Here is a 13258-nt window from a genome sequence, read left to right on the forward strand (position 1 = left end):
ACTATATATGTCACAAAACAACAATCATTAGATAATAATAATTATTTACTAATTATATAAATCATTTAGGAGGTAGGAGTTATCCATTGTTTAATTTAACAGTTATATAATTACCCTGATTAGAGAGAGAGAGAGAGAGAAATGGGGTTTAACGTCCACTCGACACAAACTAGGTCATTTAGGGACTAACATATGGTTTAATTTTATTTCTATAATTCGCTTCCGCGTAGGGGTCTTTAGCAGTGGGAGGAAACCGGAGGACCCGGAGAAAACCCACGAGGTTGGACAGGTGACCCTACTCCTTGTCACGTACAACCGGGGATTCGAAACCACGCCAGTCGACTCAATGACAGACTTTATGATACAGCGCGCTCACGCTAACCATTCAACCCCCCACCCTGGTTAGAAAGGTATGAACAATTATAGAGAGAGAGAGAAATGGGGTTTAACGTCAACTTGACATAAACTAGATCATTTCGAGACTAACATATGGTTTAATTTTATTTCAATAATTCCCTTGCGCGTAGGGGTCTTTGTTAGTGGGAGGAAACCGGAGAAAACCCACGAGGTTGGACAGGCGACCCTACTCCTTGTCACGTACAACCGGGGATTCGAAACCACGCCAGTCGACTCAATGACAGACTTTATGATACAGCGCGCGTGTGTTAATTGTTTTTAACAATTATTACTTATAACTATTGCGAAAGTTGTGGACAGACCGTAAGTTGTGTAAATCTTTAACGTGCACGAAAATTGAAAACCGGCCCTAATTATGTGAATTCCAACCGATTTTCGAAAAAGTTATATTTTTGTACAGCTTGGGATATTGCGGATGCGATAACGGCCGAATTGAAATACCATGTCATTCTCATTTTTTCTTCAAAATTTGAAAATTTACTAAAATTGTTATTTCTTGGAATTTTGAGTTTTCGCTTACATATTTGGATTGGCGGCGTCTGTTCGATTCTACCGATCTAGGATTATCATGATGTGAATTGTTCAACTCTATTTTTCAATTACCTTCTCTATCGCAATGCGAATACAAAGAACGTGTCAATATCTGAGTTATGTTAGTGTATTGGTTTTTTTTGGGGGGGTGGGGTGTGGGGGAGTGGTGAAGAAAGTCTTTTGTCATGCATCTGGCGATCGTGTGACGCCTTGGCACGGTGAAAGCCTTCAGTCTTGCAAGCAAGTCTAGTTATTCTTTTTTTTTTATTGGGGGAAGCTAGATCTCAGCAACTATAAGAAATAGAGGTTTGAAGTTTGATTTTCTGTTGGGAAAGTGGTGTGCAGCTACTGCTTAAAGCTATTTCCAAATTTGTGCGCATAGCGGAAATGCGTCAAATCTTTAAATCGGCCATTATTCTCTTAATTCTCAATGGATTCTTCAGATATTTACATTTTTGGATAGCTGGAGACATTTCTGAGCAGATAGCAGTTCAAAACTGTGGAAATTAGAAACTTTGTCGCTCTTAATTTTTTTGGTGAAAAATGGAAAATTTCCAAAATTTTCTAAAATTTTTATTTTTGGGAATTTTGAAATTTCAGTTATATTTTTGGATAGCTGACATCAATCCTATTCCATTAATATAAGTTTTGTTCTGAAATGTTGACTTTGATTTTTCACTTTTTTCGCATTTTGGTCAAATCGTAGAGTTCTTATTTTTTTAAAACGGCTCCAACGATTTTTCTGAAACTTCAGGAATATGAAGTCGAAGGACCAGACCAGTCCATGAACTATAAATGAAAATCCCCTAATCACTGGAAGTAGTCAAGAAAGGTATCCAAACTTTGACAAAATTGTGAAAAATGGGTGCCTGTGCGGAAAATTCGACGTATCAATTGTGTTCTTGTCGATTAGTTAAAGTTTTATATCGTTTAATAGCCAATTGAAATGTCTATCGGATGGTACTAAAGCGGCATGTTTCTATCAAAAATTTAAAAAGTTATGTGATTTTGAAAAGGAACGTTTTTTACGATTTCGAGCAACTTTGGACGCATGTTTCTCGGAAAGTCTCCCAACAATTTTTTAAAGACTTTCTCAATCGAGAGGCTAATGGGTACTCTGTTTTGTGAAACCACTGTATCATTTTTTGAAATGTCAGGGGTAGCCGAAAAAAGAGATCGAAAATCGAAAACGTATTTTTACGATTTGGAGCATTTTTAGAGGCCTATTTCTCGAAAAGTCAACATACATAAAACGATTTTACAATAGTCCGAAATTTCAGGAGTAGCAGAACAAAGGGATCGAAAATTGAACACGGCACCTTTCATTGTTAAGCGAAACATAAGTGGGGGATACAATCTGTATGTTTTGTCAACGTATAGAGTCTATTCAAGAGTGCTTTTATCAGTGATGATATTTGAACTGAAATTATTTCAACTATGAGTGTTTTCTTCTTTCCAAAATATGGGTTTAGTGACCCTGTAACAGAAATAGTTGATTGCTGTGTGTAATAATTAGCCTTTGAATTAATATTGTTGCTTCTGTGTCAAAATTATCTTATACCGGTAATCATCTGGACAAAAATCGACGGCTCGCGCTGTTTAAAAGAAAGTCCAATTTATTAATGGATTGCAGTAGTATCGTACATTGGTATCGAATATTGCACCTGTGATAAAAGGCATGACGTTGTTTGAGCATGGACTCTATCTGTAATTAATATTAGATTCTTATTAGTGACGTCAAATCTTTAACGTGCACAAAACCAGAAAATTGGCGATATTTCATTGAATATTCAATCAATTTTTGAACCAGTTACATATTTGAGTAGCTGACATGAACGCGATTCCGAAGTCCCGTGTACACATTGGTGTGACCGTAAAAGATCCCTTGGCGGTTGGAATTCTATATAAAAGAAGACTAGCGCCGCTGTACGAGCATGTTTAGAGATCATTTCGGGTCTAAGATATGATTTATTTCAACAATTCGCTTGCGCGTAGGGGTCTTTAGCAGTTGGAGGAAACCGGAGGACCTGGAGAAAACACACGAGTTTAGACAGGCGACATACTCCTTGTCACGTTCAACCGGGGAATCGAAACCCAGCCAGTTGACTCAATGACAGACCGTATGATACAGCGCAGTCCCAAAGGCTATAGCCTACCGTGCAAATTCCAGCCAGCATAACGTATCTATATAAGAGACATTTATTCCTACTGGCGATTTACAAATATTGCATGAAGAAATTCAAATCATAAGAACATAAACACGACTAATGCACAGTATCATATTGATTATAAAAGTATAATGTATATATTGGTTATACTATATATATGTCACAAAACAACAATCATTAGATAATAATAATCATTTACTAATTATATAAATCATTTTAAGAGGTAGGAGTTATCCATTGTTTAATTTAACAGTTATATAATTACCATGGTTAGAAAGATACGAACACCTAAGACACCTACGATATTTCTGAAACGTCGGGTATATGAATTCGACGGACCAAACCAGTCCGTGAACTATAAATGAAAATCCTCTAATCACAGGAAGTGGTCAAGAAAGGTATTCAAAATTTGACAAAATTCTGAAAAATGGGTGCCTGTGCGCCAAATGCGATGTATCAATTGGTTGTTTACCGAGTACTTAAAGTATTATTTCGTATGATAGCCACGTGGATTATCTACGAGATGGTGCTATAGCAACAAGATTTTATTGCGAACTAAAAAATTTATGGGACTTTGAAAAGTAAGGTTATTTACGATTTCGGTCAAGCTTAAACCCATGTATCTCGGAAAAGCCGCCAATGATTTTTTTTCAAACTTGCTCAATCGAGATTCTACTGGGTAGTGTATTGTGTGAAACCCTTGTACAATGTTTCTAATTGTCATGGGTAGCCTAAAAAAGAGATCGAAAATTGAAAACAGCGTATTTTAACGAGTTGGAGCATGTTTAGGGGTCTATATCTGAGTTATGCTAGAGTGTGGGTTTTTTGGGGAGGTGGGGGGAGTGCTGGGGTTAGTCTTTTGTCATATATCTGGCGATCGTGTGACGCCTTGGCGACGGTGAAAGCCTTCAGTATTGCGCGCAATTCTAGTTAAGATTTTTTTCACATTTTAATTTCCCATTAAAAAGTCAGTTAACTGAACGGTAAGTTAGTAACAAATTTTCTCAGGATCATAAATTTGAATAACGTACGGGAATTAAATATGAAAAATAATGAGGCGCACCTATTTTTTTTATTACGTACGAATTTGAATATTTTGTTGACACGTGATTTTTAATTGTGGTCTAAAACCGCCTGCTTAAATGATAATAGTTATGCCCCTTTATTTTCGGTAAAAATGTCCGACAAGAAAAATTATGAAACCCCATCACTGTTATGTTTATATCCAAAAGATCTCGGTTCCTTTCGATATTCATGCTTATCAGACCATAACTTCCTGGATTATGCTCCCTGATTGTACAAAAAAATCGCTTTTAGGTCGTTCTCTGTCCATCTCTTGCAAAATGTGGGTGTAGCTTGCATGACAACCACTTCTTTTGTTTGGGAGTCACTGCCCTTGTCATTCGGACCCCATGATATCTAGTTAATGCCCTCTTTTTCATGTGGACGTATTATACTGTTGCCCTTGTCCGTATCAGTTCACATTTGTTTGTGGACACCCTACATGTCACAACGTGTCAATTTTGACGGAACTTAAAATATATGTTTATATCCGGTATATATATAGTCAATGATATTCTTTCAACTTAATTCACAATTTTATTTTAGTCCGCTGTTTTACAAGCTCAAGAGGCTGTTAATAAACAAAAACTGTTATTGAGAGCAAAGAACAAGGAAATTGGTGAAAAAGTGGCTGAACAAAGAACTTGTCAAAAAGAAATTAAAACCACAAAACTAGAGATGCAAGATTTAGATCATAAAATTACTAAACATCAGAAAGACTTTAGAGATGCTATTAAATTGGTATGTTGTTGTTTATTACAAATTTAGATCATAAAATTACTAAACATCAGAAAGACTTTAGAAATGCTATTAAATTGGTATGTTGTTGTTTATTACAAATTTAGCGTCCAATACAAAACATGGCAAGATGCATAGTGTGTAGAACTGATCTCTGAGTATTGACTAACTGGGTTCTGTGTTAGAATATCCTTAAATCAAGTGAAATAAGTTAATTGTGGTTACTATTCATGGTAACTCATGAGAAATATATGTGTTGTCAGTAGTTGCTTAAACCTGTCAGTACTTGCACCATACATCAGATACGCCATACAGTGTGCTATAAGGAAAATTTTGCCCGGACAGCGGCACCACGGCCTACTCTTATATCGAATTCCAACTGGCAAGGGATTTTTATGTGCATGCCATTGTGTACACAGGACCTCGTTTTTTCGTCCCATGCAACGATTCGGCAGCTTTCCTTGTCAGGCCCTCCATTCTGTATCACTGACAAGGGGGAACCAAGCCAGAAAATCTGGATGAACTTTCTCGGCCAATGCAGGGTTCAAACACCCAACCTCCAGACTAGCGATCCTGCATCTACCCACTTAGCCACTGTGACCCCCCAACCAAAATGGAAAAAAAAAAATGCAATTTTCAACGCTATTTACTATAACCCAAAAAGTGACCACCACATTTTAAAGTAAGCAATTTGAAATATTTGAGACTGATGTAACATCAAATGATATGGATTTGTAAGTTTGAGAAAAATATGATGGAGTTTGGGTTGTTACCATAGCAACCACAGTATTTTTTTTTCCAAAAAGCATTATTTTCCAATAATTATGACATCAATATTGATAATTGTATTATTTTAAAATTAGATGCTATTGTGCAAGATTTCTGAAAATAAATAAAATCAAAATATTTATATATGTCTTCTCTCAAAAGCTGGAGAGAGGGTTCACTTTTGAAAAATATTCCGCAGTAGCAAATTGTCCATTTTCGTTGTTATTAAGACATAAATAAAATATGAAGTAATTGAGATCTTGGAAGTGGAGTTTTGTTTAGAAGTAAATATGTTTGTGAATTTTTAAAATTACATAACTCTTCTCTTAAATTACTTAATATTTGGTTAGAGCAACCAAAACGAAAAACAAACCCCCAAAAATGCAATGTGATACCATTTTCAATGGTGTTTACCATAACGAACTAAATGATCACCACATTTGAAGTACGGTACTGGTAAGCATTTTAGCACATATTTACAACGCAAGTAATGTAAAATATTATGAATTGTATAATTTTAGAGAAATAATAAGGACTTTGGGTGGTTGGCATAGCAACTACATAATTTTAAAATTAACATTACTGTTGTTTCACTGTCATTATATGGTTCTCAGCATTTATTACTTAAATGTTACAAGAAGAATTCTACTTTGACATATTATTGACATTGACCAATAAAAAGTTATTTCTGTTGTGCATAATTCTCTAAAAGTATGTTACCGATAGGCTATGGTAGTCATGTTAAGGCCTAGACCTGGAAGCTATGTTATGTGGCCAAAGATAATGCGATGATTTTTACTCAAAGAATTGTTTTTTTTTACTTCACTTTTGAATTTTCATCATTCATTCAAATCTGTATGTAGTCTATTGAGCAGTTTCCTTTTTATTTTGTACATTTTCATTGATGTGAATATCAAATCAAGGCCTAAAGGCCTTACGTTTGTCGGTAGTTTCAATTTGTTTAACTGGCCAACAAATATATAATGCTCGAGGTGTTAGATATATTCCCCCCTCAACCCCGAAACCCCCCAGCCCCCCCCCCCCCCACCCGCCCAAAAAAAAACCCAAAAAATTAAATTAAATTATTTAATCAATTATTTTGTGACAATTCGGTATCTGCACAGAGTAAAAATACACAGAGTGGCGACTCGCATTACGGCCAATAGAAACACTGCGACGCGCAATGCATCTTGGGAATTGTCTGTAATAAATATTGACCTTAATCTATCGCACGAAATGCAATGTCGTCATTTATAAATATCGAACAGATAGGCCCCGATTTAAATATCCCCGAGTATATAGCGAATAAGCCAAATTTGCCGAATGGAAATATACTTGTTCTCGTAAATATACTTTGTATCCCCCGTGCCCTGGAATGGCTATGTTTTGTACATACGAAAAAGCATTTGTTTGAATTGAAATTGTCATTTATTTGCCTCATATCATTGACTAATAACAAATACTGGGCAAAATAAATAACACAATTTTTCCAACATGGAAATGAAACATACTAAAACATAAAATATATTAATATCAAAATGGTTCAATATAGCACAAATACAATTTAAACATGCATTAAGTGTCCCCTTGTGCAAAAGATGGGGTATCTACTACGGCACCAAAAAAAAAAAAAAAAAAAAAAACATGTTCATAATTAATACTTATAAAATTCACCCTTATTCAAAATTGCAATGGCAATTGAGAATAAATTAAAGGTTTTAAAACTAGGTATAAAATCCACAATTATAGAAAAAGCAAGGAAAAGTAAACAAACAATTGAAAATCGTTATATGTGTAAAAACTAACTGGTGGAGGAGGGGAAGGAAGGTGGTGTTGACAACTCTTATCTTTAAAAAAAACCTGTACTATTTGTGTTGACAACATTTTCTTTGCTGCAGTCTTGCCTCGTGCTTTGTTCAAAATGAAGCAGTTGAGGAATGATAACAAGAGTTACCTCCCCTGCACTGCAATACAAATTCTATTTCACAATATGAAATAGATCTTTTGTATCCCCCGTGCCCTGGAATGGCTATGTTTTGTACATACGAAAAAGCATTTGTTTGAATTGAAATTGTCATTTATTTGCCTCATATCATTGACTAATAACAAATACTGGGCAAAATAAATAACACAATTTTTCCAACATGGAAATGAAACATACTAAAACATAAAATATATTAATATCAAAATGGTTCAATATAGCACAAATACAATTTAAACATGCATTAAGTGTCCCCTTGTGCAAAAGATGGGGTATCTACTACGGCCACAAAAATTGTTGATTTCAAACAACAATTTCCCCCCATCCCATGACCTGTAAAACAAACACCATCAACATTAACATTAACACGTGTTCCAAAAACACGCTGGTGACTAAAAAGGCCATCACTGATAACCCAATGTTCTCAGTAAAGACCTGTACAAAAACAAATTAAACACAATAATTGTAAACTTAAATATTCCCAGAAAAAGACAAAAAACTTTCACGAGTTTTGTTAATTGAGCAATTCTCCGAAAACCAACCGGTGACTAAAATACTGATAACCCAATGTTCTCAGTAAAAATTGTACAAAAATCTGTCACCGGTTGACATTGAAATGGCATAGTGGGACAACAGGAGTGATCTAGAGTTTAAGCTCTGGAATCCTAATATATTTTTGGAAAGCTTCTGACTGCCATCGACCTAGAAGACGTATTTGGGAAAAGGGGATCCCTTTAGCAGCTGCTGTCGTAGCAGCACCTATGCGGAAACTATGAGGTTTATAACGTGCGCAATTTAGACCACATGCTTGAACAGCTAAATTGAGGTGGCGCATAAAAAAATGACGTGAAATTGGCGTCGAATTCATGAATGTAAACAACCACAAACTTGATTGGCGGCGGAAAGCAAGGTAGTCTAAAAGCGCTTGCACTGGGCATAGTTTAGGATTGTCAGAATTGCGTTCGATGAAAAGAATTGGATAGTTGTTACCCCTCTTGTGTTTAAAATTTTGCATATGAATTTCTAAAGATGAAATTACACCAGTATCAGTGGCTTTTTGAAAGACAATATTTTGCGTTTGCAGGTTGTTCGGGGAGTCTGTCATTTCCCCAATCCGCAAAAATGCTGCAAATGCCAGAAGAAACATAGCTGTAAATAATTTTTTCAGGAAAAATGACAAACCTAGGCCACCCAAAACCGTTACCAACTGAGCTAGAATGGGTTGTGTAATAGGCAAACGCTGGTCATAGGATACCGCTCTATTCTGATAACCCCTTATTAATCTACGCAAAACGAAATTCTGGGAAACATCTGGACCCCCAGTTAATTTCTGAATAAAATTTAAGGCGGAGACGTAAGAATTGACTGTGCTTGCCGCCAAATGATTAGAGAAACAATATGCTAGGAAATTACACAACATAGTTATTGATATTGGAAAAACTGCCTGTGAAGGGTAAAAGTGATTGCAAAATTTGTTATAGTGACGGAAAGCTAAACGATAAGACCGTCTTGACCCAGGGGTTAACGAATCTGTCACTAAATTTCCTGCAACAGTGTTCAGATCTGTAATAGATACTGTGGAACTACTGTAGGCGAGGGATCCATGTGTGGGAAGCTGTGTTGAAATTCGTTCACCTGTAATCGAGATAGTAAATCTGATTGAATATTAGACACTCCAGGAACATGGCGGGCAGTAAACAAAATATTAAATTCCATAATTTTCACAACAAACAAACGAATAAGTCTCATGATATTAGGTTCTCTAGATGTCTGCTTATTAAGCAAATGCACCACTGCTAAATTATCACAATGAAAACAAATTCTGGAGTTTTGCAAAATTGACGACCAAAGTTGGACTGCGATTACTATAGGCAACAACTCTCTGTACGTAATCGAGTATTCCAACCAGTTATTAGAAGCTGGAAGTGAAAACCAATGATTTTTTAATACAGCAGCAAAACCCACATTGCTTGCATCTGAAAACATGTTCAAAGACCTGGAGGACCGCGAAAATTGGGGGATTATCAACGCCCTTCCATTAAAATGGTTTATGAAAATACTCCAAGCGTCCAAATCGGCCCTGGCGGCCGAATTTAACTTCCTATGATGATGAGGCTTTTTTAAGCCGAGAGTTAAATCAATAATTCGTCTCATGAAAGGTCGACCCGGAATTACCACCGCACAGGCAAAATTCAAAAGTCCTAAAAGTGATTGAAGTTGTAATAAAGTTGTTTTGCGCCTGGATTTCATGTCAGTTATTAAATTTTGAAGTTTTATCAACTTATCCTCTGGTAAGCGAAGCTGCATAGCTATTGTGTCAAATTCGAGTCCCAAAAAACTTAATATATTGCAAGGTGGAACTGTTTTTTCTTGTTTCAACGGAATGCCTATGTCCTGAGATAATTGTTCAAAATTTGATAATACTGTGTGGCATGACTGCTGAGTTTTGGCTGCAAATAAAAAATCATCCAGCACATGAATGCATCGAGTGCCCTCAAACTTGTTTTCCATGATCCAGTGTATTGAAGAACTAAAAATTTCAAATAATCGAGCCGAAAAACTCAAACCCATGGGCAACGAACTATCATAGTAATACTTCCCATCTACTTTAAAACCTAAAAGGTGCTGACTGTTTAAATGAATGGGGAGTTGCCGGTAGGCATTTTCCATGTCACATTTACACAAAAAACACCCAGGACCTAATGTCTGAACCATGTGGACTGCCTCCGCAACTGTTTGATATTGGACAGTAGACAGTTCTTCGGGGATACCATCGTTTATAGCTGACCCATCGGGAAAACTCAAATGTTGGATTAACCGAAACTCGCCCGGAGCCTTTTTTGGCACTACTCCTAAAGGGGACACCTGAAAGTTCTCAAAAGGTGGGACGTCAAAAGGACCAGCCACCCTGCCTGCCTGAAGTTCTTTGTCAATTTTTTCTCGCAAGATTGTGGGATGTTGCTGTGCAGAGATCAAATTGTTACAACTACGAAATTGTTGAGTACCTTCGAAAGGTATGCAGAAACCAAAAGTAAAACCGGCTAACAAAAATTTTGTAATATCTAGATCGAAACCTTGAAGCCAAAAAGCCAAACGCATTGGGTTAATAGGAGTAGGCAATTTATCTATTGTGTTCGTTAAACTATACTTGGCTAGAATTTGGTCGCAAGATAATTCGTTGAGGGTCTTATTTACTGGATGAAGGACCACTTTTCTGAGGTTTTTGTCCTCCTTGAGTTTTATACCTATTGTCAGACATCCTGTCTTCGTGCCTAAAGGTTTTGGGCAGGTTGGAACACGATATCCGGGCATGTGCTCCCCGGCATCTTTGACATTTATGAGCGTACAAACAGGTCGAACCCTTGTTGCAACCCAGCTTGCTGTTGTATGCATAACAGAATCTGAATACTTGAGATTTGCTTTGGGCACGAAAAGAATTGTTGGCGCCGGACCCCTGCTGCTGTTTAGAAAGCACACCCTGTGTAACAGCATCGCTATACAATTCCGGATGAAGACGGTCCCAAGGAACTCTTGCAGGGTGACGGGCTCTTAATTGCCTAAATGCTCGATCGTAATTCAAAGCGTGTGCGTCACCAGCAGATGTTGCTAAATTCTGGATAGCCAGCATGTATTTCATCAGTGCTGAACTCTGATTTGGGTGCTTCTGCACATAGATACCTACAAACGTGATAAAAGCGGTGTGCCAATCGGAGAAAGAGGAAAATTCTGGCGATTGTTGCATTTTTGTAAGGGCAATTATCCCATCTTGTTCAATCATGGAATATCTGTTAGTGGCTCCTATCGTCCCAATTAGTGTACCTAACTCCACAAATTCATCCGCCCAAATTTGGGCTTTTACCTTGGGTCGATACCCAAATCTAGAGGCTTAACTAATGCTAAGTCTGACTCGTGAAAGCTTTTGTCCCTACCTGGTGCTTCTAATAATTCGTTGATTAAGACTTCGGACACATTTCTGTCTGCGACCTGGTCCATAGAAGTGGTTGTGGACGGATCTCCATGGGTTAAAATGTTGTTGGTGGACGAATCTCCATGGTTTAATATGTTGTTGGTGGACGAATTTTCCTGGTTATTCATATCTGTAATAATTTCATCTGCATTATCTGCATTATCTGGAGGTATATTCAGCTTAGCCACAACTTGTTCGACAATAGATGGTAGCATGGATGACACACACTTGGTCACCACAGAGGTTAAACTAGCCCTTCCAGACTCCTGATTCTGTGGTGCCTAAACAACCCTGCGTAACCCACTTCGATTATCAACCAGTACCGGAATCTGCGAGCGACGCAAATGTTTTTGAGCTGGCTGTGCAACATTTGCTGGGCTTAATCTTTTCCTGGCAACCGGTTCTCTAGCCGCAGCTATCCGCTGTGATTTTCTGATGTGGCTCATTATTTTGAAAACTGCCTTAGTAGACCTGCAAAGAAAATCATAAATAGTATTGAAAATGACACATTATGCCATGATTCAACTTTTTCTACCATTTAAATAAATGTTACCTATTAGAAATGTCCGAGTTAGAGCTCAGTTTAACCAATTGGACGGACTTCTGTAACATTGTATTAATAAATGTGTATGTGCTTTCCGGACAACCTCTAGAATGAAAATGAAATCACTCTTTCCAGGATCCCCCTAGCAACTTCGAGATTTTACAACAGAGAACATTATAAATTTATTCTGATCCTCTGAAACAGGACTCTCCTCTAGACTGGTATACCAGCTATCCAGGATTATAAATGTCACTAAAATTTTAAAAAAAAACTACATAAATCTGCCAAGGCACTCCAAGTTCCTCTAGACTGAATGTCTTTCCAGGATCCCCTGACCAAGGCCTCAAACCATACTGAATAAAACTTTAACTTACATTTAAAAGGAGTCGGTATGTAACATAAAAAGAATGGCACCTCGGACATTTCTATAGTAACGTGGCATCCCCGTGGTGTTGTTCAAGTGTACTCCGTCACTAGCGAAAATTGGGAGGGATGGGTGATTTAAACCCTGCATCTTCCAATACCCAATTGCCTGTCCATTAACATTTATATTTAAACCGCTTTCCAACATGGTGTTCAGAGAAAGGACGTGTTCGTTAAAGTTTTGTACTGAAATATGTCTTGTTGACTGCCTCTTAAAAATCTGACCTATAAATATAGCCGATATGTGGAACTTCCTTAACCACAAATTAGCTAGTGAAACGATTCTGTGGCCAATTTCATCGACATCGGCATTCAAAGCATCGAGATCATTCCCACCAATATGCAGGAAAACGAAACAGGGCTGAATTCTCCGAATGCATCGTTCTAAATAACGGGTACATGATGTACTTGTTATACGACCCCGGGAAATTCCCTGGAAGAAAACTGTGGTTTCTCGGCCTAAGCCCAAATTAAAAAGCCTAGCCTGATGTTCGACGTAAGTCTGAAGATGGTTGACATGTGAACTGCCAAGAATTAAAACAGACGCCATAGCGCTCAATAGTGGATTGCTAACTTGAAAACAAACATGGCGGGCTAGTGTCACGTGACCCAGCCCCGCGAAAGCTCATTGGTAAACATGCAACCTCATATTTTACAAC

The 13258-nt window shown here is 37.3% G+C and overlaps 1 protein-coding gene across 1 annotated transcript in view; it reads left to right on the plus strand.

The window, feature by feature from the left end:
* Window positions 1–13258, plus strand: part of LOC130012447 (structural maintenance of chromosomes protein 2-like) — a 140051-nt gene that overhangs the window by 68095 nt on the left and 58698 nt on the right. The window contains exon 5 of the mRNA XM_056100419.1: window positions 4725–4919. Within this exon, the coding sequence (XP_055956394.1) occupies window positions 4725–4919 (195 nt within the window). The remainder of the gene's footprint in view (window positions 1–4724; window positions 4920–13258) is intronic.

This window comes from Patella vulgata, chromosome 4, assembly GCF_932274485.2.
Source record: "Patella vulgata chromosome 4, xgPatVulg1.2, whole genome shotgun sequence".
In the NCBI taxonomy this organism is placed as follows: domain Eukaryota; kingdom Metazoa; phylum Mollusca; class Gastropoda; family Patellidae; genus Patella; species Patella vulgata.